This window comes from Trematomus bernacchii, unplaced genomic scaffold, assembly GCF_902827165.1.
Source record: "Trematomus bernacchii unplaced genomic scaffold, fTreBer1.1, whole genome shotgun sequence".
NCBI lineage: Eukaryota > Metazoa > Chordata > Actinopteri > Perciformes > Nototheniidae > Trematomus > Trematomus bernacchii.
The window spans coordinates 6654428-6680946 of NW_022987698.1; the positions used below are offsets into that span (position 1 = coordinate 6654428).

A 26519-nucleotide genomic window follows, 5' to 3' on the forward strand; every position below is an offset into this window, starting at 1 on the left:
CTTTTCACTTATCTTACTTTTTGTGAAATAGTGAACAGTTTGATCTTAGCTAACAGTTAGACACAACTATGTGAAATAATATCGCCTGTAGGTGGAACAGAGACGTCTAATCTGTAGCAAGGGGCCCCAACACACTACCTTTTTTGTCAGGGTGCACAACAACAGATACATTGAACTACTCTTTCAAACACACGCTAAGGGCAGTTGGGTCTACAAGAAACAGCTACTTACCCTCACAATTTCTACCACACAATTGCAGTACAAATGTATTTGTTATCTTTGCCATTCCTTTTGTATAACAAGTGTCACCATCTATATCACAAAAGCAAGTTCGATAGCCACGCCATTATGCATGCCAATATATATGCAACCAATATTGAAAAGATAAATTCCCAACGGTTTAAGATTACATAACATTACATAAGATAAGATTCAACTTGAAGGAAATGTATAAAATATATAAAGAATATTTTTAAACTGTGTTATTACTGCTCTTACTGCTCTTACTTCAGTTACAGTGAGTACATCCACCACTGCTTGAGAGCTGTCAGTTTGATTGAATGTATTCAAGTGAAGAGCTTGGATGAACTGCTTCACATTTCTCTCCTTGTTCCATAGCATCATCATCATGGCCTGAGTTTCTTGATAAATGTGGTTTGTGACAAAAGCTCAGCATCAGAGGTCAGAAAGTTAAGCGCCTCCTGATGCCTGATGCCTGAGTTGTTTATGTGCTGATGTGCATTTTGGTTAATATTCATACATATCTATAAGCACATGTAAACATACTGTTCAATATACATACATAAGTTGATGCTTAGCATGTACAATGCAAATCACGACTTAATATTTATTTTCCTCTGAAGAGTGTATTCAATGAATGACTATAGTCATTCTTTGAATACTCCAAAAATGACCATTTATTTCATGGTGTGGGCCAGGTGCTCTGGGTTGTGACTCTGCTAATGAGATTGTTGGAGAGAAAAATCTGGACCTGGATCTTCTGCCTGTCGCTGTCTTACATGTGTTGTACACTCAATGTAAAAAATATTTCAGCATCATGGGTAATACACATTTAATTGCTTGCTAATAGTAAGATTAGAAGAATTATACCACTCATATGGTTTTCTGTTTGTAATATGCAACTTTTATTCTACAAAACTATTTAAATATTACCACCCTTTGCTGCAAAGATAACTCAAGTTGTTTTATTATTTTGCTCAAAGTGGATTTCATATATTCATTCACTTGTTATTTAGACACGTATATCAACTATCAACCATGTATTTCAGACAGTGGTGGAAGATTGCTCATAATATAACTCAAACATGATCCGTTCTGCAACTGCAACTGTGTTTTCCTCCAGCAGGTGACACTAGTGGGTCAGTGATGGTTCACTGAGGGCAGGAGAGAACTGGTCCAGTGAAGTACATTAAGAAATCAGTTCCATCACAACTTTTATTTAGCAGATATAAATCCATGAATACAGCATCTCTTCATGGATGGTTGGGATACATTCTGGTCTGATCCTAAGGCATTCTGGCATGGATAAAGTGTGAGCCAAAGAAGAGTTATCTATTATTCACAATGACATTTTATTAATGTGTTTTCCATTTTCGCAAGGAATATAACTACTATCAAATAATTGTCAACTGTATACATTATAAATACTTATAAAGTAGGCTAAGCAGACTTGCTGCTACTGAATGACTTGTATCAATATATTAATAATGACAGTTAGACGTATTTTTTACATTAGCATAAGAAGCAGCCTTTTTAAAAGCACACTTGAATTTTATAGGCCATGATTTAGAATGAGGAGGCCAGTAATTACTTAACTGCGGCCACTCGGACGCAGTCATGCATCAGATAGGCACGTGCAACTTCTAAATAATTTGCATCTAGTATGGGTCTATGAACAATACCCATCAGTCGGTTTCTTGTTAAAATGCACCGTAAATATTAAGATGTGTGTGATTTACGAGAGGCTGTGCTGCATTCGTGTTGAATCCATTAAGCTTTTTTCCTAATTGTACACCATAATAAAGCTTTTTTAACAACAGGCGCAATGACCCATAGTTTTTGTCATCATCATAATAACCTAATTGGGCAGTATCTCTAATGTGAGACATTGTTTGTGCACTGTAAAAACATTTATACTCTCATAACAGTGCGTGCACCCTCCCTTCGCTCTGTCCCTCTTGACTTGGTGACAGACCTAAAAGCCTTTTGTTGCAATCTTAGCCAATGGAGACGGATTACGACACCGGGCAGCTGAGATATATAAAGAGCCCCTTTTTGACCGCACTTGCACATTTTTCAGTGACACTTCTGAACATACACACCTCCATGGACTAAATTGTACAGAAGACCCCAAAACAACAATTATACAACACGTGAGCGCGCTATGCATTTAACAAGCAGATAATTTGTTCACTTTCAATCAAGACAGCCTGCACCGAGACACACTGGGACGTACTTTTTTCTTTTTTTAAATTGATTGCAAAATCTTATTTATCGCAAAAACTTCGGGGTGATTGTATTGGATTAGATGCATGCCACTGATACCCTGCCTGTTGTAGGATAAGGCAAAGAGCGGCGCACATCCGAGAGAGGGGATATAACGGTATAAAGCGATTGAATAGACAAAAAAAGAAAGAAAAAAGTTGCATAGCCTGGTGTCCACGCATCGTCATGCCGAGGTACAACTTCATGCTGTGCTTCATGGTGCTCATCTCCCTGGGACAGTCGGGGAGCGATGAGCCCAATGTGCTGCTGCCTTCGGCCAGCGAGACGCCCACGGATGCCGGGCTGTCCCTGCTGGACGAGGACGCCGGTTCTCACGAGTGTTCCGCCTGTGTTTGGAGGGAGCAAAGCAAAGTGCTGAGACTGGAGACCATCAAGTCCCAGATCCTAAGCAAGCTGCGGCTGAAACACGCGCCCAACATCAGCCGGGAGGTGGTCAATCAGCTGCTGCCCAAGGCGCCTCCGCTCCAGCAGCTGCTGGACCATCACGACTTCCAGGGAGACGCGTCGTCCCAGGATGAGTTTATGGAGGAGGATGAGTACCACGCCACTACGGAGTCCGTGATCACCATGGCCTCTGAGCGTGAGTAATAGTTTACAACCCAACAATATTGTCTCCAAATGCGTCATGCGCGTAATTGTGGAGAAGTTAGGCTCAAGTGACTCAGGCCTGCTGCGTGGACAGTGGAGCTGCTGATGCTCATTCAAGTCATTGATCTACCCTACTTGTCTTTTTTAGATTGGGGCTCTATACTGTGTTCCTAAAGCAGAATGATGACATTAGACTAAAAACTGTGGTCAGCTGCTGGCCACGGCTGTCAAAATAGGGATTTCACGTGAAGCTGATAAATCAATAATCAGCAGCATATAGGTCACTCTGAAACAGACAGCTCCAATATGGCCTGATGAACTTTTGTTTTCATGGTGATGATGGAGTCCTGTTGGAGCAGCAGTCTAATATTAAGCTTCGCAGTCCACCTGCTGTCATGTTCAAACTTTCCCTCTTTCGGATGATGTGTTTGTGAGTAAACGCATGACAGAGCCGTGAATGTCAAGTGCATTAATGATTAATGGTAATGCAGCATTTGGCTAGCAGTTGCACCACTTTATCCTTTATGTCTTTATTTTGCATAAAGGCCCTAAATTATGGAGTTATGATCACGTCGTGAGGCCCTCTGATTATTGCCCCTCTAACTATTTGCTCGCCCTCTTATAGTTCCCCATAAATCCACTGATAAACCGCAGGCAGGCCCCTTGGAGACATTTTATAAAATTACTGTTGAACCCTGGCAGCTGTGCTCTATCGGTCTTTTATAGGAGGCTCTACCGGTTTCCCTGCTGTTCATCGCAGTGAGAAAAAGTGTGTCCAAAAAGCTGCTATTGTTCCCCTCATGCAGCGGCCCCCCTCGGCCGCACTTGCCTTTTAAATGCGAAGTTTATGGGCGCAGCTCGTTTTTTTTTCTTCACCACGGGTACACAAAGACAGAGAATCACTTAGGGTCGAGGGGAGTGTGTGACCTTTCCCTAGCGAATCGTGGGGTTCAGCAACATTAACACACGTAATATATTCTGCACAAGGCGGATAAAACACACTCCTAATAATCAGTTTTTCTCTCTCAGAGTGAACAAAGATACGCCTGTGTGCAGGAGCCTTCGTCCTTATGTGCTGTTTGACATTATTAAATGCTCATTATTCTAGATATATATCTATACATCTACATCTATCTGTACATCTATACATATCTATACATCTATATCTCTGTTTATCTGTACATATCTACCTATACATCTATATCTCTGTTTATCTGTACATATCTACCTATACATCTATATATCTATCAATGTTGACAGTCCCACCTATCGTTCTGATAACAGCAAATCAACCTTCACTTGACATGTTACAACTGCCAGCTCTTAATGTTATCTGAAACGAATCTCCATTTCCCACCACTCTTTATCTCAGCTTTTCACTTTTAGTTTTGAAATACCACTTGCAAACATCTCTGTTCACCCTATTATTGTCTCCTCTGAGAGATGTGTTTTCTTCCTGTAAACAATGCAGTTCATTCACTCCAATGGAGAATGGTGCACAGCTACATCTAACAGGTGAATTGAAGAGTCCTCGTAAAGCATTTGACATGTCATTTGTCAACCGTTTTCTTTATCTATAGGCTATTTTTGTGATATTTAAACTAAAGAATTGTGTTAGCTCTAATGCTGATCCTCATCTATATCTCCCTCTGTTCCTATTTCCATTACTTGCTGAAAAACACATAAATGTTATGCATGCTGACAATGGAGATAATGTATAATGTCTTATCTCTCTAATTTGCAGATTAACCCTACATAGAGTTATTCCGTCTCCACCTGTGCAGATACAATGAAACTGCATGCTTAACACACTTAATCTGCATATTACAAGATACATCTACCATCTCCTAAATGTGAATTATGCTCTTTGCTTCCCACACTCACACACAACACACCATGCAAAGTGATATGACACCATCTCAAGCCAGAAAAAGGCATTATGCATGACGCTGGCTAATTGCATATTTTTGAACGGCCTCATGCAGAGCCAGAGGAGCTAATGTCTGACATTACCGCTGTATCTGTCATGTTACAGCACTTCCTGTTCTGTATTGTTTGCCTCATCTCTTCACGTCAGCTGCAGTTTTTATCATCTGCTCCTTCTCTCCATCTCTCTCTCATTGCCACCCCTCACCCCTCCCTCCCTCCCTCTACCCCCCCACCTTCCTCCCTGTTAGCCCGCTCTCTCCTTCCTCTTCTTTTCCTCCGGTACTCATGGAAGAGTTGAGAGAATGAGTGCATCTCTTTTCGCCTGTGGCGCCTTAGTGATCCCACAGGATTAAAAGTGCCTTTTCTGTCTCTCTGATAGAAGGAGGACTTCAAACACTATTGCCTGCGCACCTCAAACCCAATCACCCTTTTCACGGTGGTGCACACTGCCTTTGATGGGCCATGTGGGTTCACACAGTACATACTGAACTGGACCTGTGCCAGAGTTGCTTCTTAGTATTCACTCAAGGTACGTGGGTGTCGCAGTGGGGGTTGAGAGGGTCCATGCTTCCTGGTCTCTAATTACTATGACATTTCATGGAAATGTACAGCTATTTATATCATAGTGCAGCACTAAAACATCTCCCTCCATATGGTGTTGTGTAGGTAACCGCACCGCTCGCTGTACATAAGAAATGAGTTAGTTTGGAGCAGTTCAACAGAGTTATTCTCCAGCGCAGCATCGTGAATGAGTGATGATTTTTTATTAACAAATGTTATTACATTTACATATGAGTCGTTTGTTTTACGTTGATTTGTGTGTGTTATTGTGCGTGCATATGTGTGTTCAGTTTTGCCTGAGGTGGGGTGACAATCTGACCCCAGTAGTCTCTCATTTGTCACCTGTCCACATTAAGCCCTTCCTCTCCCAACAGTGACCTTCTCCTTTTATTCTCCCTGTCTCTGTATGCATGTGGTGATGCTGATAAACTGACACCCACGATTCAACTGTTCTATTTAATACTAAGAAGCAGGACAAATATGTTAAGAAAATACTTCTCATGGGTATGACTTAGCTTGGAAAAGCTTTATTTATTTTTGTATCATGTCTTCCCTTGAGTAAACTTATATTTGTGCTGTGACATAATGAGTAACGTTGAAACGGCCCCGTAAGAGAGAATCCAGCTGAGAGCAGCAGGCCCTCTGAGCCTTATTCCACGTTTACATTTATACATTGCATTGTGTTCAAAGCATATGAAATCAGTAATGATCTGCAATAAACACTTTACCCTTTTAAAGGATTGAAAAAGCAGTTTTAGATATAAAGAAGATCACACGTGAAACATTTCTAATGACCAATCAGCTAATCTTGCTTTAAGCAATCTTAATAATTTTATAACAAAATGTTTTATCTTTCCTTCATGATTTTATGTACACCAACATTAGGAGGGCTGTACTTGTTTTATTATGTAATCCTGTTGAGAAGAGGCTCTTTCAGCTTGAGCATAGGCTTAGACAACTCTTGAGTTGAAAAACGAACATCTACATGTAAAGGTACGAATGTACACATTTCCACATGTGCACACTTGTGAAGACACATGAGGATGCTCTCCCTCTCTCACACACACACTCTCACACACACACTCCAGAGAAAAGTTCTCCTATTGACAAAAAGGGTCACAGAGTTCACAGCTATGTGATATATTGGAAGAGGAGACTATTAACCTCATCGGGTCTCTTTCTTTGGCAGCAAAGACGAACCGGTAGTAACTTGAACACTTATCCCCCCCACACACACACACACACACACACACACACACACACACACACACACACACACACACACACACACACACACACACACACACACACACACACACACACACACACACACACACACACACACACACTCATCCTCTAACCACTCCCACAAAAAAACAAGTCTTTTATAGTGTTGACCCTATAAAAGGGTCATTTCCTGAAGGTGCAGGAACCATAAAAATTAAGAGGGAGAGCGCTAAAAGGACAGAGCAGCAGAAGCCGGACTGTCTTCAACTCACTGGCCAGTGTTTGCTAGAAGTTGATGACTATGTGAGGTTTTTATAGATTTATTTATTCCGTTGAGGTCTCAGTTTGACGATGACACCTGTTCTCCCTGTGTAGTTGCTGCCATCAGTTGAGGGAAAGTAAACTTTGTGTTGAATTGTTTGGACACTTGGGGGCACGACAGATTTGTTTTGTAGAAATTGCACAACATACTGTCAACTTTATGGCTTATAACATTTCAAAGGGACCAAAGTCTATTAATACAGGGACAACATTTCCCCAGGACCTCAGGAATCTCACTCCTTCCCCTATTCCCACGCTCCTGTGTACCAGTCCCTGCAGCCGGTCTTCTCTCCTGCCATTTTAAAGTATGTTGCTGAAGAATTGTATGCGTGCCTAATCAAAATACAACCCTGAGAAGTTGGGATACTGGATGAAAGAGTGCACTGATGTCACTTTGGAGGCATGGCTTTGCATGAATATCTTCGGTTTTCTTATATAAAAATAATATCTGCCTTCACTGCCTGTGAGCTACTCGTTGCTTCTTTGAAGGATTTCAGAGAGAGATGGAGTTGGGTGCACCACGGCTCACACAGCGGGTTTGAATGGGGGTGGGGGGGGGGGGGGGGGGGAGTCCGCAGGGAGCAAGAAGCATCCCAGTCCCATCCTAAAGGGACAGAAATCATCATGCAAGGGTTTTATAGGTACAATTAAAAAGACCTGAAACAGATGTTACGTTTCACTAATAAAGGAAATAATTACTTCACACCAGTAATTAAGCCCTGTGTAGGGACATGAATGAGTAGGAGGAGGGGAGTGAAAAGATAAAATGGAGATCATTGAGGGGATTATTGTTGATGGATGCGCCAAGGCTCTGTGTGGTCGTGTGCGAGGAGCTGCTGAGGATCAGTTTATGAAAGAGTCCATTAAATCTAAGAGGCGTTTAAGCAAAGGAAATGCTGCATTGGCATAATGCTTGATCCCTTGAGGGAGCCACTGTGTCGGATAGAAGCACAATTAACAATGGATTACCTCTTGATTACCTACATGAAAATGTAATTAGCCTCTTTGCTGTGGCAAGGGAGAGCAGCTTCTCGCTGTATTTATCACCTGTGGTTGTATTTCTGCTGCCATACTCGCATCACCCCAGGAAGTTCATTATGGAAAATGCACAGTCGAAGTGATTTCTTTAGGGACAGGAGCCAAGTTTGATTTATATGCTGTACAACGCGGCTCATAAAGGGAACGATAGGTTCACTTTGCCTAGGAAATCTCAAGGAAGCAGTATGGAAGAGAAAGCTTCCTAGGGGGAGGGTTGGTCACACTTCTGTTGTCTGTTGGCCCAGATTGATCGTTTTGGAATACTTCAGGGATTGTGCTAAAATAGAAAGACGTCCAGGAAGAAATATGGCACTTTTTTTGCAATTAAAGTGATGAAGAAAATCATAATAGTCCACGTGTGTGTATTCATGTAAGAACAAAATAATACACAAACTTTTGAGTTTACTTTTGATTAAGAAACAGTAAATACATTTATACTGATTAGTCGCCCCACTCCATAGTGAGGTGCATGTTTATGATTTCCTTTGCTGAATTCGATGAATTGTTTTGCAAGAGAGCATGCTAGTAGCTCAGAAAAGTTAATTTAAACACCAATCATATAAGAGGCGTGAAGACATTAATTAACAGACACTCATTAATTGAAAGTAGGAAAATAGTGTCAGGGTTGAAGGTGAGCAAATTGATATCAAATTGCTTTAAGAGGTGGACTTTATTGTCTTACATATTCTGGTAGTTACTTCCAGCTACATGGAGCATGGACATTTAATAAAAAACTACATCTGTTTAAAACAACCCGGTATCACGGCAAGACGTGAACATGTGACGCTCTACCATGCTGGGAGACGTGAATATGTCACGGTTTCGTCCCTTCAAACGTGACAGTTACACGGGGTGTTTCTCAATCGCGAGTAAAGCTGCTCCAGAGCCACTATTTCAAGCATACTACGTCATCGAGTGCCGCCGAAGTACTGTTCCAATCTCCAGCATACTTGGAAATCTACCGAGCCCGGCGTACTCCGTTTGGAGAAATATCGAGGCTGCACATGAGTAGACTCCGCGGTCTTAAAATCCCCACAATGCTTTGCGCACGGACCAATTTCCAAAATCTGTGGCGGAAAATGTAAGGCGGGGCCTATCATATGACGCACACCTGCACACTTGCTAGCCTGTTCCACTCTTTGGGTGTTTCTCAATCGCGAGTACGCTTGCTTGGTAGCACATGTCTGCCGAGCATCTTGCTTCAGAAGCGAGTCAAGAATACTTCCTGGCATTCGGAAAACAAAGTGTGGAACACGCTAGCAAGTGTGCAGGTGTGCGTCATATGAGAGGCCCCGCCTTACATCTTCCGCCACAGATTTGGGGAAATTGGTCCGTGCGCAAAGCATTGTGGGGATTTTAAGACCGCGGAGTCTACTCATGTGCAGCCTCGATATTTCTCCAAACGGAGTACGCCGGGCTCGGTAGATTTCCAAGTATGCTGGAGATTGGAACAGTACTTCGGCGGCACCCAATGACATAGCATGCTTGAAATAGTGGCTCTGAAGCAGCTTTACTCGCGATTGAGAAACACCCTTTGTTTTCCAAATGTCAGGAAGTATTCTTGACCCGCTTCTGAAGCAAGATGCTCGGCAGACATGTGCTACCAAGCAAGCATACTCGCGATTGAGAAACACCCACGGTATTGTTAACATGGCCCAACCAGTGGAGAAATACCCGGAAGTGCCAAGCAAATGGTCTACCGCGCCTATTGGTCGGTTTTTATTGTCAAAATGAGATGTTTTTGATTTATTTTTTAATCGTCACACTCGATTTCGCTGATTTTCTTGTTGCCCTAGCTGGTCGACACCTCTTTTAGCAGAAACAAAGGCTACATTAATGTATTAAATCGATGTTAATCCATGTGTGTGGATCTGGGGGTGTTTCTCAATCGCGAGTAAAGCTGCTGCAGAGCCACTATTTCAAGCATACTACGTCATCGAGTGCCGCCGAAGTACTGTTCCAATCTCCAGCATACTTGGAAATCTACCGAGCCCGGCGTACTCCGTTTGGAGAAATATCGAGGCTGCACATGAGTAGACTCCGCGGTCTTAAAATCCCCACAATGCTTTGCGCACGGACCAATTTCCCCAAATCTGTGGCGGAAGATGTAAGGCGGGGCCTCTCATATGACGCACACCTGCACACTTGCTAGCCTGTTCCACTCTTCGTTTTCCGAATGCCAGGAAGTATTCTTGCCTCGCTTCTGAAGCAAGATGCTCGGCAGACATGTGCTGTTTGAGAAACACTCACAGACTGTATATATAAAGGTGTGGATGTGGAATTACGTGACGTTGTGCGATTGCGTTGCCAGGCAACGCAATTTACAAACTCTTCAACTACAACCCTAATTATATTTAAAAACATTTTAGAAGGCCTCACGAAATACTTTAATGTAAATTAAAATGTAAATTTGAAGGGATGTGTGTAATGTGGTGATTGACATTATTCACCCACGGATCTATGGGTTGGGGGTATTGTTCCGCACGGACATTTTAGTTAACCGGACTTACTGTTGATGTGAAATCCGAAAACATTTTTTAAAAATAAAATAATACTTTATTCCGAGTTTGCTTGCTTTTCTCTTTGGAGGTCATCACATAACGGCATTGTAATACACGGTTCGGCTGCATTAAATATTACATATCTGCCGTAGTTCTGTATTTATAGAGCTCTGATGAGAAGACTTCTGGACAAACAGGAAGCACTGCCGCCAAAACTGAAAACGTGACGTGGATCATAAATATATCAGCAATTAAACAACATCTTACATTTATTTTCACACAATACGTCTCCTTGCAGTATCAATACTAATTTGGCTGACTTTTATATTTGATCCAATTGGTAGATAGGCTGTATTTACACCATAACGGTGCACAGCTGATAGAAAGGCACATCTAGTGGTTAAAGCACGTTATTGAATTTTATTATTTTATTATTTTTCACAAAAATGAAACCATCAATAGCAAAAACAGAATCAACTGTCATTAGTAAACCACTCAAATAAAAAGATCATAAGTGGTTTTGTTTTACATATATTTTAAGGATAATAATAGCAATGTAACACTGTCTATGACACTTACTGTATAACACTGATTTGAAAAACATACAGAAAAAACTAATTCACTGCCCTTAATAAAGTATTTAAATATACATTTCAGGTGTGCTGTTTTGTTTAGATCATTAACATCTGGAGCTCTTTTAATGTCCTTTTTGATTATTGTTACACCAGGTCTTGTCAAAACCTTTATTCCATATTCAATATCCATTACTAAACAAAACAGCAATTCTACTCCACTACAATTCAGAGGTTAACCTGGTAGTTTTACTCCACTACATTTATTTTAGTTACTTAGCAGATTCTGATTAATGATGTGAAATATAAACAACCCTTAAATCAGGCTTTAGTTACACCTGAGTAAAATTCAGGGAAAGGTGATTGTCAAGTGCCAACAATCAGGAGAGATATTTGATAGTTGCCGCTTGAGAAGACTAAACATTTATCTGCAGATCCCTATAAAGTATATTCATTACTCGTTATTCTCTACTAATAGTTCATTAAAGACTGTATATAATGGCTATTTTGCATATCACTTTCAAGATTTCAAGATTTTCTAAGGTTCATTGACATATCATACACACAACTAATTCAATAACGTGCTTTAACCACTAGGCGGTGCACACAAGGTACACACAGCCATAATAACTTTGTATTATTAGTGTAGGACACTTGTGTATGTATAACATCTGAAGATGTGTAGTTTTATTCATGTTTTCACATAATTGTACAGGATATTGCTATATTATTTCACATGTTTTACTTATAATATCTGATTTGTAAAACATCACAGACAGAAAGGTATATCCGTCATTTAACAGTAAGCTATTGAAATTCTGAATCCATAGATGTGTCTCCCATCACCCAAATCCCCTGACTATTCTCTCAACTCAGTATTTACATTCTTATATTCAAAGAAAATCAGTAATATCTTTAAAAACGACAAGTCCTTTTATATCAGCTGTGCACCGTTATGGTGTAAATATAACCTATCTACCAATTGGATCAAATATAAAAGTCAGCCAAATTAGTATTGATACTGCAAGGAGACGTATTGTGTGAAAAGAAATGTAAGATGTTGTTTAATTGCTGATATATTTATGATCCACGTCACGTTTTCAGTTTTGGTGGCAGTGCTTCCTGTTTGTCAGACTTGTTATACAGTCTATGATCCACACACATGGATTAACATCGATTTAATACATTAATGTAGCCTTTGTTTCTGCTAAAAGAGGTGTCGTCCAGCTAGGGCAACAAGAAAATCGGCGAAATCGAGTGTGACGATTAAAAAATAAATAAAAAACATCTAATTTTGACAATAAAAACCGACCAATAGGCGCGGTAGACCATTTGCTTGGCACTTCCGAGTATTTCTCCACTGGTTGGGCCATGTTAACAATACCGTGTAACTGTCACGTTTGAAGGGACGAAACCGTGACATATTCACGTCTCCCAGCATGGTAGAGCGTCACATGTTCACGTCTTGCCGTGATACCGGGTTGGTTTAAAATGAACACTACTCACTAGAGAGAAACATGATCTCAAATTCGAAATTCAACAAAGTGATTGTACACTAAGTCATGTGTGGCATGTGATATTGTAAGAGGATTTTAGATATGCAGTTTTCTGGAGGTTTGCTCCATCAAACAAGGCAACAAAATCAACAGTGAGCAGAAGATCATCAGTCTTCCATTTTCAAATTCTGCCAAACGTTTTTTAGCAAAATTACTGAGATAAACAAACAAAGTGCAGAACCGGGTTTGTTTCTATATTGTTGTTGTTTTGTATTCTATGAATGTTGTTGAAGGGCTTTTGTGTTGGGTTAGCTGTGCTAGTTACTTCGAGCAATAGTTCATATGTAAGTACTAGTAAAAGACCCAAAATTGTGAAAAAAAAAAATACCTGTTGTAGGCATGCAGATTTCCTTGGTAACAACATGCCTTGTTTCCATCGCATGAAATTTTAAATGCAATGCTCTAATGTGATGATCAACATCATTGCATTTTCTATTAAAACAGTACCATGGTTATTTAAAGGCAGGTTGTGCAGATTTTGTGTCTCGCAAGTGACTTTTCTCTCTGACCAATCAGTGGTCTGCAGTATTTGAACTCCTTCTTTTAGTATAAACTCACCTCACTTGGATCCTCGACCAAGGGTAAAATGTTTGCTAGTTGAAAACCAATGCAGTGGACACGCGTCATTAGTTACAGCACAGCATCTTCATGGCCAGCAATAGGGGCAGGTTTTGTCTTTGATTTGATTAAATGTAATTGTGAAAAGATGTATTGCACATTACCTTAATCTGTGACATATTTAGTGTGTTTTTAGTTTCTATCCTCTGAATGGCTGAAGTGTTTCCCGCCTCTAAAGTGTTTACTCCCCTCCTTCCGTTTCCCATCAGTCACCTCTACGTCCCCGCTGAAGCCCTCGCCTCAGGCTGCAGTTGTTTCTGAAACAATAATCTCTCAAGGGTCACTGCCAAATTGAAAGCCATACACACTTGGGTATAGTAACACAACCTTAAGTTGCAGCACATTTCAGTTGGAGTCCAAGGCTAAGAAATACATTTTGAACAACACATTTTAGTTTGCAGTACGTTTTGGTCAACAAATTATCCCTGTTGACTAAAAGCTAACATTTTTGAAGATAATTTCCACTTCAGGGCTTCATCATACCACAATCTGCTTCTTTTACTTTGAATGATATACTAATTTCAGTTTTATTTGTGCCTTATTAGTAAAAATACTTTCTCTGTGCTTTTAAATATATGACATTGATAAACTGCAATGCATGGTGTGCATTATAGTTTGTTTACTGCTGTGTTGGATTGTCAACCTAGCAGAGGTGTTTACTTTAAAAACAGTAGCAAAAAAACTCATAATCTGAAGCCTGTCATCAGTCCAAAGCAGCTGTAATAAAGACACATTAACAGTCTTTAGATATCTGCTAAATACAAAATGTGTAAAAACTAAGTTTGGATTTAACTTTTGGAAACATCCTTGTCCTTGAACGTTAACGTCTTACATGTATGTGTGGATGCACACAAACACAAGCGGTGAGACCCCAGCATGCTTCCTGCTGTCCAGCTGTCCATTTTATCGCAGTTCACTGCACGCTCAATCTTTTCATACTCCGTCCCCATACAACGTCCGCAGACGTCCCCCTCATAATACTAACACATACAACCCCAGCACCAAAAACAATAAGTCTGTATGCTAAAGATGGTCAGTTTGGAGCAATGTGTTTTATGTGTTTATGCGTAGTTGAATGAGTGTGTGTGTGTGTGTGTGCGCGTGTGTGTGTGTGTGAGTTCACTGAGCTAGAACAGGGAGCATTAGGAGGTGTCTTTTGTTGCTCCTGGGGGGCTACTGTGCTCAGTCCTAATAGGAGTCTTGTGCCTGCCGTTGTCTCAAGGGAGGGCTTCTGAATGAGGGGGTCTAACTTCACACACACACACCCCCTCCTCTCTATCCCCAGCTCGAGCCAGGCCTCCCCCACCACCCTCTCCCGTCCCTTGGGACTGACCGAGAGACAAAGAGGGAGTGGGGCTGGGGTGGGATGGGATGTTTGAGGGGGTGCACTGTGGCCCCTGTCTTATTAGAAGGGTCGTGAACGTGTCACGATGATTAATATGCCGAGGTGCGTGGGGATACCCTAGAGTCACATTTATTCAACATGAGGGCTCCCAAACACACACTCACCACAAAATAGCACATTTGCATTTCCCATTAAGAAAACAATATATAGATATATATGCAAATCAAACTCCTATCTATGTTTATACCATTTTGCATTATCCTTTTGGACATTAACAATATATGACCATTTCTTTCCCCACCTCATTTTAGCCACAGATGGTCACCTGATGGCACATGTTACATACTATGTACACAACATGCACACCGCCACCTTTCAAGAGTTTGCATGAGGAAGTGAACTCAAAAATACGTTTTTAATGAGAAAGGTGTAATTTTCTTTTTAATTCAGAAACATTTTGAGATGAAACATGGTTTATTTATAAAGTCCTGCCAAACTGACACCATTCATTGTGAAATAATTTACTTTTGTGCCTCACATTTAACAAAGAAAATTCTGTAATTTAGATTTCTTAAACTTTCTTTCTTGTATTTCTTGAGTATTTGATCAAGTTATGTTGACTTTTTCTCTTCCATGGTAATCAAAGATAGAACCATTTGACTAGAGTCTACCATTTATACTGCCAACATAACATACAGTCCCCTCACTTGTAACATGTGTTAACTATTCAGTGAATAACTACATCTTAACTCTCCCTCTCCATCTGTTTTTTAACTGTTTAACTGGCTCAACATTACTGCATTTGATTATTGAAAGCATTTAACTTTGAAACAGGCTACGGTCATATTAAAACGGACAGATGGCATGCTGAATAAACCCTTATATGCTATATGTTTCCCCATAACATGCACGTATAGGAGGCTCGGGGCTCACTATGGGACACAGGTACCCAGGGAGCCCACCAGATGTTTGATAGGCTCACCTGCTGGCCTGCTGCGCGCTGGCAGTAAAATTCATGCGCTGCATATGCTGCAATTATACCACAGGGAAATAAGCTGCTGTAATAATGAAGTAGATTGGAAACATGAGAAGGAAAAGCAAACAACCCTGTTTCCTTTGGAAAAACACAGCCTGCGTCCATACTTCACCTAACTTGTCTCTTACTTTTAAAATAAAATAAGTTGTATTATAGGGACATCTGTCTCTCTGCATCTCCAGTTTGGCTAAGGAGAGAGGTGTCGTTGCTCCAGTAGGTGGTGCTGAATGCAAAATCAGAATTCATGTCCTTACTGCAGGACTGAAATCAGTTATGCACTGAAGGATAACTGAGCAAATATTTCAGGAAATTAGCCATAAAAATAGTCCTGCAGTTGCAGTAAAAATATGAGCTCTCTAAGCAATATTGTGTTATGGCAGCAGGAGATGAGGTATTTCAGGTAGAAGCTTTAAATGTCCCACTGGTTTCTGATCTTTACAAGCTAGCTCTGCTTGTGTTGCAGAAGTGGAACGCTCTGCCAAGACGTAGGGTGTAATTAAGCTGCAGGCATTCATCCTACATGGTTTGCCTCTTACTTGTAACTTACAGGATCTATAAAGGCCCAAATTGATTTCACCTATCAATGCAGTCATTGTTTAACATGACGTAGCTCATAGGTTGTGCATGTGTGTTTAATAACCCAGGTCCTAACTGGATCACGGTGTATGGGCCGGGCTTCTCAGATTACTCCTTAAGAAAAGGCCTCTGCTTGTGAAGCTGAACCCTTTCAGCTCTGCTGTGTTTAGTGGTTTGTTTCTTTTATCCTCCTGGAAGCCAAACAAAAGCAGTACAAACTGTTTGCAAAGGAAGAGCTGGTGTGTGTCAGTCCCCATCTGCAGCGATTCAAAACAACAAAAAGTAGTAAACACAAGTAAACCCCAAACAAATTGCAGAATGATTAATTCCCAGTTTTGTGCTGATGAGCAAACACAACACCATCCACGTTAATTGCTGTGACCCCAGCAACCCACCAAAAGGAACATTGACATATTGTTTGTCCAGCGTGAGACACTGTATAATTTACACTCACTAATGACTGTCCCTGGAAATACAGGCTGAAGGACCACGTCTGTCCCCGGCTTGGCCCTTATTCAACGCTCGCTCTGGACTTTTCTAATGGATAGTCCATCTGTACCTCGGTGAATTCATATCCCTCAATGCATGACCATAATTCAATTACAACACTTGTTTGGTGTAAAAAAAACAAAAACAAAAAAACAGCCGGGTGCAGTGTTCTCTCCCGGTCAATTGAGGTTTGATAAACAAATCACTATTGGCTGGAGAATCTCCTCCCTAATCAAAACAAAAACAAACTGTGGCTGATTTTGCGTTGATGTATCTTTGGGATTTTGTTTTGTTTCTCTGGTTCGAAAAAAAGGCTTTTTACAATTGGCATGGGGTCGACCTTGACCTTCAAACTCAATCTGGCTATTAGGGCTGCCCCTCCCCAGCACCCCTGAGATGTAAAGAGGCTGACGGTTTTGACCCCTGATCCCATTTCTTAACTAGGCTGAGGTGCCAAATAACCTTTTGACCCAGGAAGCATTTGCAGGTTGCCTGAGCAACCTCAGATTTAGCAATGATTGACAGGTCCGAACTGTTTTTTATCTGCTTTTTTCAGGAGGAGAAACAACCACACTCCTCTACAAGATTATTGACAAAAAAAGGTGAAATGTTTATTTTTGCACAAATCTAGATTTGTGATATGTCAAATATGCTCAGAGAAAATGGGCAGATTAGATATTCTATTGTATTCAGTTGGCACATTATTATGCCAGATAGATGCAGAATAAATTTCCCTTCATAAATGAACACTTTACATGGAAATGAATGTATGAATGCAATGGATGGATGTCATTATATCAGATGGAAGTATATGTAAATGAACCATGAGCAGATTTGACATGTGGTGCAAATCACAGAAACTCCAGAGCCGAGGATCATGACAGGAATAAATCTGCCTATTTTAGGAGAAGGCTAGTGTTCTTTGACATAACCCTTAATCCACACCCCAAATATATTTTCAGCAAGTGCGAGCCATTAAAAAAACCTCTTGCTAGTTGTGATGTGGGGTAGACCATTTCATTACGATTGACCCAGGGGAATCTAAGGTTACCATCTGGCCACTGGCCACCATTACTGATCCTTGTTTTAATATGCAAATAGAACTGTTCTCCAACTTTGATGTGATCACAAATGTAACTTGACTGAATGGACCAAGCAACACCACCGTGTGCTCATCAGATAACGTAGCTAAAATCTGAAGTTAGACAGAGTATGGCAGTCAAAAAAAACTGTGAGTTGGGCATGTAAGTTTATAATATTTAATACAACTACTTTGAACACTCCATGATTTGTGACTTGGAAATGTACATCGAGTGGGAGTGGATGAAAGAATATATATATATAGATAGATAGATAGATTCTTTATTGATCCCAAATTGGGAAATCATTTTGTTACAGCAGCAGTGTATTATGCCTTTGCTCTTCTAAACACAGTGCTTTGGACCCCTCTGATGCACAGTGTGATGAGCATGGATGGATTGGAAAAAGCACAGCCTGCTAAATTCCAAATTCAATCAACAGAAACTCTGGTGAAAACATTGAAGCCTTAATGTTTTTTACAGAAGAGCAAAACTACTTAATACAAATATTTTGGCACAGACATTGAAGCAAAATGCATGTTGTGATAAAGATATTTTTAACATTCTTTTTGGGGGCGTTTGTATGCCTTTGAAAGAAGACATACGACAGGAATTGAGAAGAGACAGAAATTGGGAATGACGTTATAGAAACAGTTCTCAGTGCTATTTCAATGTTGATGATCTTAATGATATATTATGAAGTATACTGCTTAAAGATGTTTACATGTGTCCTCTTGTCCACAGCGGAGCCCCTGGTGCAGGTGAACGGGAAGCCGAGCTGCTGCTTCTTCAAGTTCAGCCCCAAGCTGATGTTCACCAAGGTGCTGAAGGCCCAGCTGTGGGTCTACCTGCGGCCGCTGCAGCAGACCTCCACCGTCTACCTGCAGATCCTCCGGCTGAAGCCCGTCACGGATCAGGGCAGCCGCCACATCCGCATCCGCTCCCTGAAGATAGAGCTCAACTCCAGGGTCGGCCACTGGCAGAGTATTGACTTTAAGCACGTTCTGCAGAACTGGTTCAAACAGCCCCACACCAACTGGGGAATCGACATCAACGCCTTTGATGAGAGCGGCAATGACCTGGCCGTTACCTCGCTGCGACCCGGGGAGGAGGGGCTGGTAAGCACCATCAGACCTGTCCCAGGGGCAGGAGGGGGGGGGGGTTACTTCCCTTTAAGCTTAGATCAATGCAAATATATTGTCATGTTTTAACCAAAGGAGGACAACCAAAATTCTTCATGAAAAGAAAAGAAAATAGATCTAAAGACAAATGTGCTCCTGTATTGATACCTGGACTGAACTAAAACTCACTTTAACAAATATTAATAGAAAATAGAATGATGACATAACCTCACCTCCCCTTTTCTCTCAATAGCTTTTTGTTATTGTCTTTAAAAAAAATAGGTTAGTTTTAATATTAGCTCAAAATTGCTAGCAGTCGCTCTCAAGTTATAATCCAATACACAGGATGCCGTACTGATATATACAACTATTGTCCTACAATATTCTTGCATGCCTTGTGGTTTTTCAGTAAAGTTAATAGATTCTGAAAAATGTGATTCATTAATAAAACATATATATGCAGTATATAACCTATATAACACACTACAGGATAATGGAAACCCCAAAAAGCAGAGAACAGCTTCCCTCTTACTTATTGCGGAGGTTCACTTCAAACACAAACACAAGTGTGTTGTGTCAATTAAAAACCTTGATTGTAAATTTGGCATGAAACAGCTCAACTTGTTGAAGACTGGACTCAAACCCTTCATTTCCATAACTTCTGGGTTAATTGGTCTTTAAAAGGCAAACCTTTAGTTTGTTGTTGCAAACCTAAGAGTTGAACATTCGTTCTTTGGAAAAACTCCACCATCTGTAACAACCCAGCTGGACTTCAACTGGTTCCCAAGTGACAATATTACAATATAAGACAAGACATTTAAAAAAACAAAAGCAAACTATACTCTCTACATATAGAAACAGGAACAGCTGTGATTTGTGTCATAATTGTGGATAATTTGTTTCAATCATATCCATATTACCAGATGGAGGATTTGACATAAAATAAATACAACTTAAAATACAGTATTTATTAAGGCATCATGTACTTTTGACCCTAAATACACCACCACTGCAGTCTTTGACATGTCAGTCATGACTATGCTATATTCAGTTCTGCTTTGTGTGGATACGACCTCACCATTCACCATCCATCCATCTTCTACCGCTTCACACGATTTACATATTCTTCATACTTTCCTTTCAGAGATTGACGAAAATTATAGCCACAATGGGAAATAGAAAAAGATGAATAGTTTAGACACTCCTTTTAAGATTTGTACCATGAACCATTGAGCTGAAGGACTCCTCTTGGCCCTAAAACCCTAAAAACAGGATTTGTATATATATATATTTTAATTTACTGTGTTTATGTCTAATGGAATAGACTCGTTTGCACATGAGTTCAAACTTCAGTCTGAAAGCAAACAAACACCCGTAAATCATTAATCTGGTTAGTAATCCCAGAGTTACTGCTACTGACAGAATGCAGATACTACATTTATGTTGAATTATGTAGGCCACTCATCCCCGTTAAGCAACACCAAATATGTACCAAGTGGTCATTTGGGTCATGTCTTCACAAGACATATCAGGGGTCAGTTCTGGTGTCTTGGCCAATAAATCCATGCCCTCTGATCGCACAGCAGTGTGCAATATTATTCTTACATTTTGAAAAAAAGGGAAAAGATCCAAAACCCAGGCAAGCGTACCAAAATAAAACAAAACACAACAAGCAAAGAAAGACTCAAACTCTGCTTCTCCCTGTTCTCTGGGTCTTTTTTCTACAACAAAAGCTCTAAAGGCCAAGCTGACATGGTCTCACCCCAACGGCCTTTCAGCTTATTTCCTCTTTTGAATGCGTCACAAAAACTGTGCTCGGGCCCAGCTGGAATCACTGTGGGGAGTGGAAGGCTTTGTAAAACAAACATGATGGAGTAAAATATTTGATCTGCTTGCTTTGCCCAAAGGTCAAGGTTATGGTAGCCTGCAGATGACCTCCTGGGTCATGGATCAAACCAGAGTCATCCATGGATGGTTTCTGTCAATGCTCTTTGAATCGCTGCTCAAATGTGACATTGTGTTCGTACTTTAAAAAGACCAATTCATTCATATGGTCCTGTAAACCATCAGAGGATTACTTTTATTTCATTTTAAGCAGTTTGATATCAAATTCTTTGTCACTTTCAGCTTCTGATTCATATCATTTGTCCCTTTGGCTCTTTTCTGGGCGTCAAGTGTAAATGTTTTTGTTTGGAGAAAAAAAGTAGGTATTAGCAACTGTTAGTTATGTTAGTGTAAATTAGATTAAGTACCTTTTATATTGTATCACGCTGTTTTAATGTTTATCTTGTAACGTCTTAGTTGGGGGTTTTACCACAGTTTGCAACACATGGCCTCTTTCCTGTTAACGGCCAGCTGTGTGCGTTGAGCAAACCAACTACAGATATGCATGTCGGTACTCTGGCATCTTAAATCAATACTTAAGTGTTTAACGCTGAACTATCAGAAGAAGTGTGTGGCTTGTAGTCCAGTCTCTCTGAGTTTATAGATTAGCTGACATATGGAATGACACATCAAATGATTTTGTCTGAGTTTTCTTTGTCTTTGCTTGAGAAACTAAAAAAACGATATTTACACTCTGCCTATTTCAATCCATAGGAACTTTACAAAGCTATTTGTCGTATTCAACCTGTCAAAGACATTATGTACATAAGAATGAATTGAGTTGCAGAAAAAGCACAGATGGAAGGACCTTCATTAACTGTAGCTGTGATCTACCGTGCACAACATTTCTTAAGAACCCTGTTCCCTCTTTCTTCTTACCCCAGATCACTATTCTTTAGATTATAAACCATTCAAATCTGTTAAAGAATTGTAATTGGTTTTACAGCTGCTATGTCAGGATTTAAAGGACTCATTCCTAATTTTTGGGAATCACACAAGAGATGAGAAGATCGATGCTACTCTGTGTGTTAAATATGAAGTAAAAGCTTGGAGGTGATTAGTTTGTCATTAGCATAAAGTTTAGAAAGAGTAAAAACAGTTAGCCCAGCTCTGTTCAAAATCTGCCTGCCAGCACCCTTTCAAAGCTCTTTGTTTAATCTGTGCACAAACAGAACTGTAAAAACGGCATTTTGAGGTTTTAAGGAGACTTGTATGCTGTAACAATTTCTTTGCAAACAGCTGCAGGGAGCTGTTACTACCCAGAGGCTTGTGGTTGCCGTGAGGTTGCCATGCAACCAGCAAAGACACAAAGGGGGGGGGGGAGGATAGGCGTTTGTCCGTCAGGAAATAGTTACAGTAAGAACGTAACTCCCACTTTATACTTCAACTACTTTAACCATTAATGTTCTATCCATGCTTTAATGTTAAAAAAAGCTCTTTATTTTTCTCATACTGCCTGTGCTGCAGCACCTCTTTTCACCCTCTGTCTGAAACCAGAGCCCAGTCTGCTCTGATTGGATAGCTGGCCGGCTCTGTTGTGATTGGTCAACCGCTTAGAGATTTAGCGCTCCAATCACAATGTGTTGGAGCGCTAGCCAATAGAAGCACGAGTGCTACCTTGTGATGTCACTATGTCGCTGAAGTAAACAAAGGAGTCCAATGGAGGTGTTTCAGGCAGGGGGGGATTGCAGTTATATTGCTATATATATTGATATATCGCAGTTGACTTGACATACGTTTGGAGCTTCCAGTAATCACTGCCAAATGGGCATTGGAAAACTAGCTCTTTCCTCCTACCTAAGCTAAGCTAATAACCTCCCAACTCTAGGCCCTAATTGAAACACACTAAGAGGTGTACAGATATTCTCATCTAACGCTTGAAAAAAACAGCTAATTTGTGTATGTCACTTTAATACATGAGGTGAACAGTGGCATTAACTAGTGATGTCTAGTAGATGTTTTGTATTTGGGTTGCCCAGAATGTAAAAAAAAAATCCGTAACTTCTTGTCAAGTAAATGAATGTTCCTCAACTGCTATCAGCTGTGTTGTTGTTCTCTTATAACCACCTCTTTCTCTCTGTCCTGCCTCTCCTCCCCCTGATTCCAGCAGCCATTCCTGGAAGTGAAGGTTCTCGAGACGACCAAGCGCTCTCGGAGAAACCTCGGCCTGGACTGCGACGAACACTCCACCGAGTCCCGCTGCTGCCGCTACCCTCTGACTGTGGATTTCGAGGCTTTTGGCTGGGACTGGATCATTGCCCCCAAACGCTACAAAGCCAACTATTGCTCCGGCCAGTGCGAGTACATGTTCATGCAGAAATACCCGCACACCCACCTGGTGCAGCACGCCAACCCCCGAGGCTCCGCAGGGCCCTGCTGCACCCCGACCAAGATGTCCCCCATTAACATGCTCTACTTCAATGACAAGCAGCAGATCATTCACGGCAAAATCCCGGGGATGGTGGTGGATAGATGTGGCTGCTCTTAGGCTGCAGGGGAGACACACACTTGTGTACAGCCACCATCGCTTCAAAACACCCAAAACCCTTACGGAGTCTCCCCTGGCACCAGAACCCACTCCTCGGCACCAGATTTCACTTTTGCTCAGCAACAAAATCATCCCACTTGGTTTCCATGTTTCCAGTAATTAAATTGATTCAAGGTGTTTAAAAAAAAAAAAAAAGTTGTAATTTAAACAGGAATCAACAAAGGACTGAGTGATGGAAATACATCATGAATGATTTAAAGAGGTTGTCTTTGCGAAGCAGCTTCCGAAAACAGTAAATGAGACAAAACTATGTTATAGAGTATGTGTTAGTTTTGTGGGTTTTTCAAAGTTGATTTTTTTAACGGCATCTTTGTGAAATGTCCAGGTTAGTGGGTCGAGATGACAGGAGACATAAGCATTTACAATATTTTTAAAGTAATTTCAGTCCTAAGGTGAGTTTGGAAGAAACTTAATTTTAAAGATACATTTACTTGAGAATGAGAAAAATGTTTGCAACGGGGCATGATCAGAATTATTTTGCAATCTTTCACTTTAACAAAGAGAACTAAATCCACACGTACGTGAGGAGGGTTTACCTATAGAAATACTGTTAGTATAAATCCAAAATCTTGTTTACAGATGTTTAGAAATGTGCTCTAGAGAGTGTTAAAGGAGATCCGAAACCAAACCTATACCCTCTATTAATGTATAACACCCCAGTGTGACATTCTCGAGTGTCCACAAAACCTTTCACAGTTACTTTGATCTTTTTTATTTGCAGTCTTGTAAAACTCAAAAAGAAAAGAGGGAGAAAACAGCTTGTGCTATTTTAACTCTATCTTTCAAAGTGAATAAATGGAGCCAGTGTAGCTATTTCTGACATTCTGCCAAAGTAGATAAGACTTATTTAGGTTTTACTTCCACATTAAAGTCTCAAACTAAGAAGTGTAATGTAGAAACACTCTCAAGTTATTCGGCACTGCCTGGGAGAGGAGGAGGAGGAGGAGCAGGATCCCGCGGGATGACGAGAACCCGACACATTTTCTTTCTTCTATGTGACAAAAGGAAAATACCAGTCACACCTTCAACTTTTGCCTGAATGAGATGCAAATGCACTGTTTCATAACTTGCAGAGGCTTGAGAGTGAGAGTTATACGACAAACAGAGGGCAACAATCCTGAAATAAAAACACAGAGTGACTGTAATGTTCAGCCTGCTGTGAACTATTGAGCTGAAACATGATAACATAAATATAACTTGAACTTTTCACACTCATACTTGTTTGCATCCATTACACTTGATGTTAATTAACTTTTTTTCAATACTAGTTTCAAAAAAGATAAAAATGCAAAATCCTCTAACTCTAGTACTGTGCTCTGAAATAATAGCTTTTAAAAATCACAACAAACCACATAACACAAGGAAATCAAGAGAATGTAACTCAACCACAGACTTTAGATTAGAAAACATTTGATTGCATTTTAAAATGCCCGCCTCCACCTCAACTGTTTTGTCATCATCGTAAAATATTGTTAGTGCTTGAACACAGAGTAGATTAGAACCGCTAAAAGTCTGTCTTTGTCTCCTGGATGTCAAAGCAAAGATATCCTTTTGTTGTAAACGAAAGCACTATGCTGTTGGATAAAGGAAGAGCCTTCTGACATTATATATAAATGATATATGTATATATTAAAAAAAGGGGTACAAAAACCTTTTTTGGGGCACTCTACCTTACCAACAATAAATTTTGCACTATGGAACGTTCATGGCGTGAGGATGTGAAGTGTTGTTTGTTCTTTATCAAGCACAAGAGAGCTTGTCCAGTATAGCATAAAAAAGAAAAAAAAATATTCAAGCTTCTGGTGATAAACCATGAACTAGAGAGGTTATCACTTCTTTTTGATACCATCACGCTTTCCTGACTTTTGTCTGAAGCGGGGGCCTGTCCATACACTCACACACTTTTATCCAATCTGGAACCTGGACGTAGCGTACCAGCGGCCTGAAAGGCCTCCTTTCCCACTTTGGGTGATAAGTCATGTGTATCTTAAGTGTCTGGATCAATGAAAATAGAATGCTTTAACTGGAAATGGCCCGCCCACAAACTTTAATTTGTTACCATGTTAGAGAGACTACGTCCTTTTGACTTAAACAATGTTTTAACTGTCTTGCATAGACATGTTTTTGCCTTTGTGTGTATTTTAAGTGAAAGCACCCATGCAAGAATGGGAGGAGTATCCAGGGATTGTTAGCCAAAGTAGAGGATGACATGTTGTGTGCTGTAACTTTTGTGATCGCAGGAATATGCTAGAACATTTCAAAGGGAGGAAAAAGCTGGTTTAGGGGCAGTGGTTGGAAATAATTCAACTGGTCAATTATCTATTTATTAATAATAATTGCAATGCATTTCAAAGTCTGTCTACCTCACTCTAGCCTCCTAAAAACCTTGCTTTTTTAAATTTGTCATCAATTAATCTGTGCAGACATTTAACCTATAAGAAAGCCCCCAAAAATGTAGATGAAAACCACAGGGTCCCCTTGCTCTCAGGTTCAGATTGAGTTATTGACGGAGTGACTGATGGTAGCGGCTCTGGTAATGTGTGGTCAAAAGAAATAATTAGCTGTGCCCACATCTATGGCTCGTTGAGAAGTTGCATTTTGAATTTTAGTGTTTGTATACTGGTATGTGTGAGAGTGTTTTCATATAAATATATGAGAGTAAGAAATCTCTATGTAAATACCTTCCCAAATGTTGACATTTATGATATTTTGGACAGGTTCGCCGCTTCTAATGTTTTTCTCACTTTCCCCCGTCATTCCTCCGTTCATTGTGTAGTTTAAAAAAAAGAAATCACCCCAACTTTGTAGTTTAATGGTTGTGCATATGAATAACTGTTCAATTGTTATTTTTGCCTTTTTGTTGTTTATTTACTGTCATTTTTCTTTTGTACAATAAATCATTTATTTAGCTTATGGGATTGGCTGTTTATTTAAAAATAATTGAAGACTGGTGAACAAAATGGAGTTTCTAAAAAATTGTTGGGCTTACAAAATACGATCAATT

At 40.3% G+C, this 26519-nt stretch overlaps 1 protein-coding gene across 2 annotated transcripts; it reads left to right on the top strand.

Annotated features, from left to right (window-relative positions):
* Positions 1-2345: 2345 nt before the first annotated feature.
* Positions 2346-26424, top strand: gdf11 (growth differentiation factor 11). 2 transcript variants are annotated; one of them, XM_034138749.1, is made up of 3 exons: positions 2346-3106; positions 18707-19080; positions 23075-26424. In XM_034138749.1, exons 1-3 carry the CDS (start codon positions 2692-2694, stop codon positions 23453-23455), a joined length of 1170 nt encoding a protein of 389 aa, XP_033994640.1. In that variant the 5' UTR covers positions 2346-2691; the 3' UTR covers positions 23456-26424. The 2 variants fall into 2 exon arrangements, with proteins under 2 accessions (XP_033994640.1, XP_033994641.1); XM_034138750.1 differs by having other exon boundaries at positions 23078-26424.
* Positions 26425-26519: the final 95 nt, after the last annotated feature.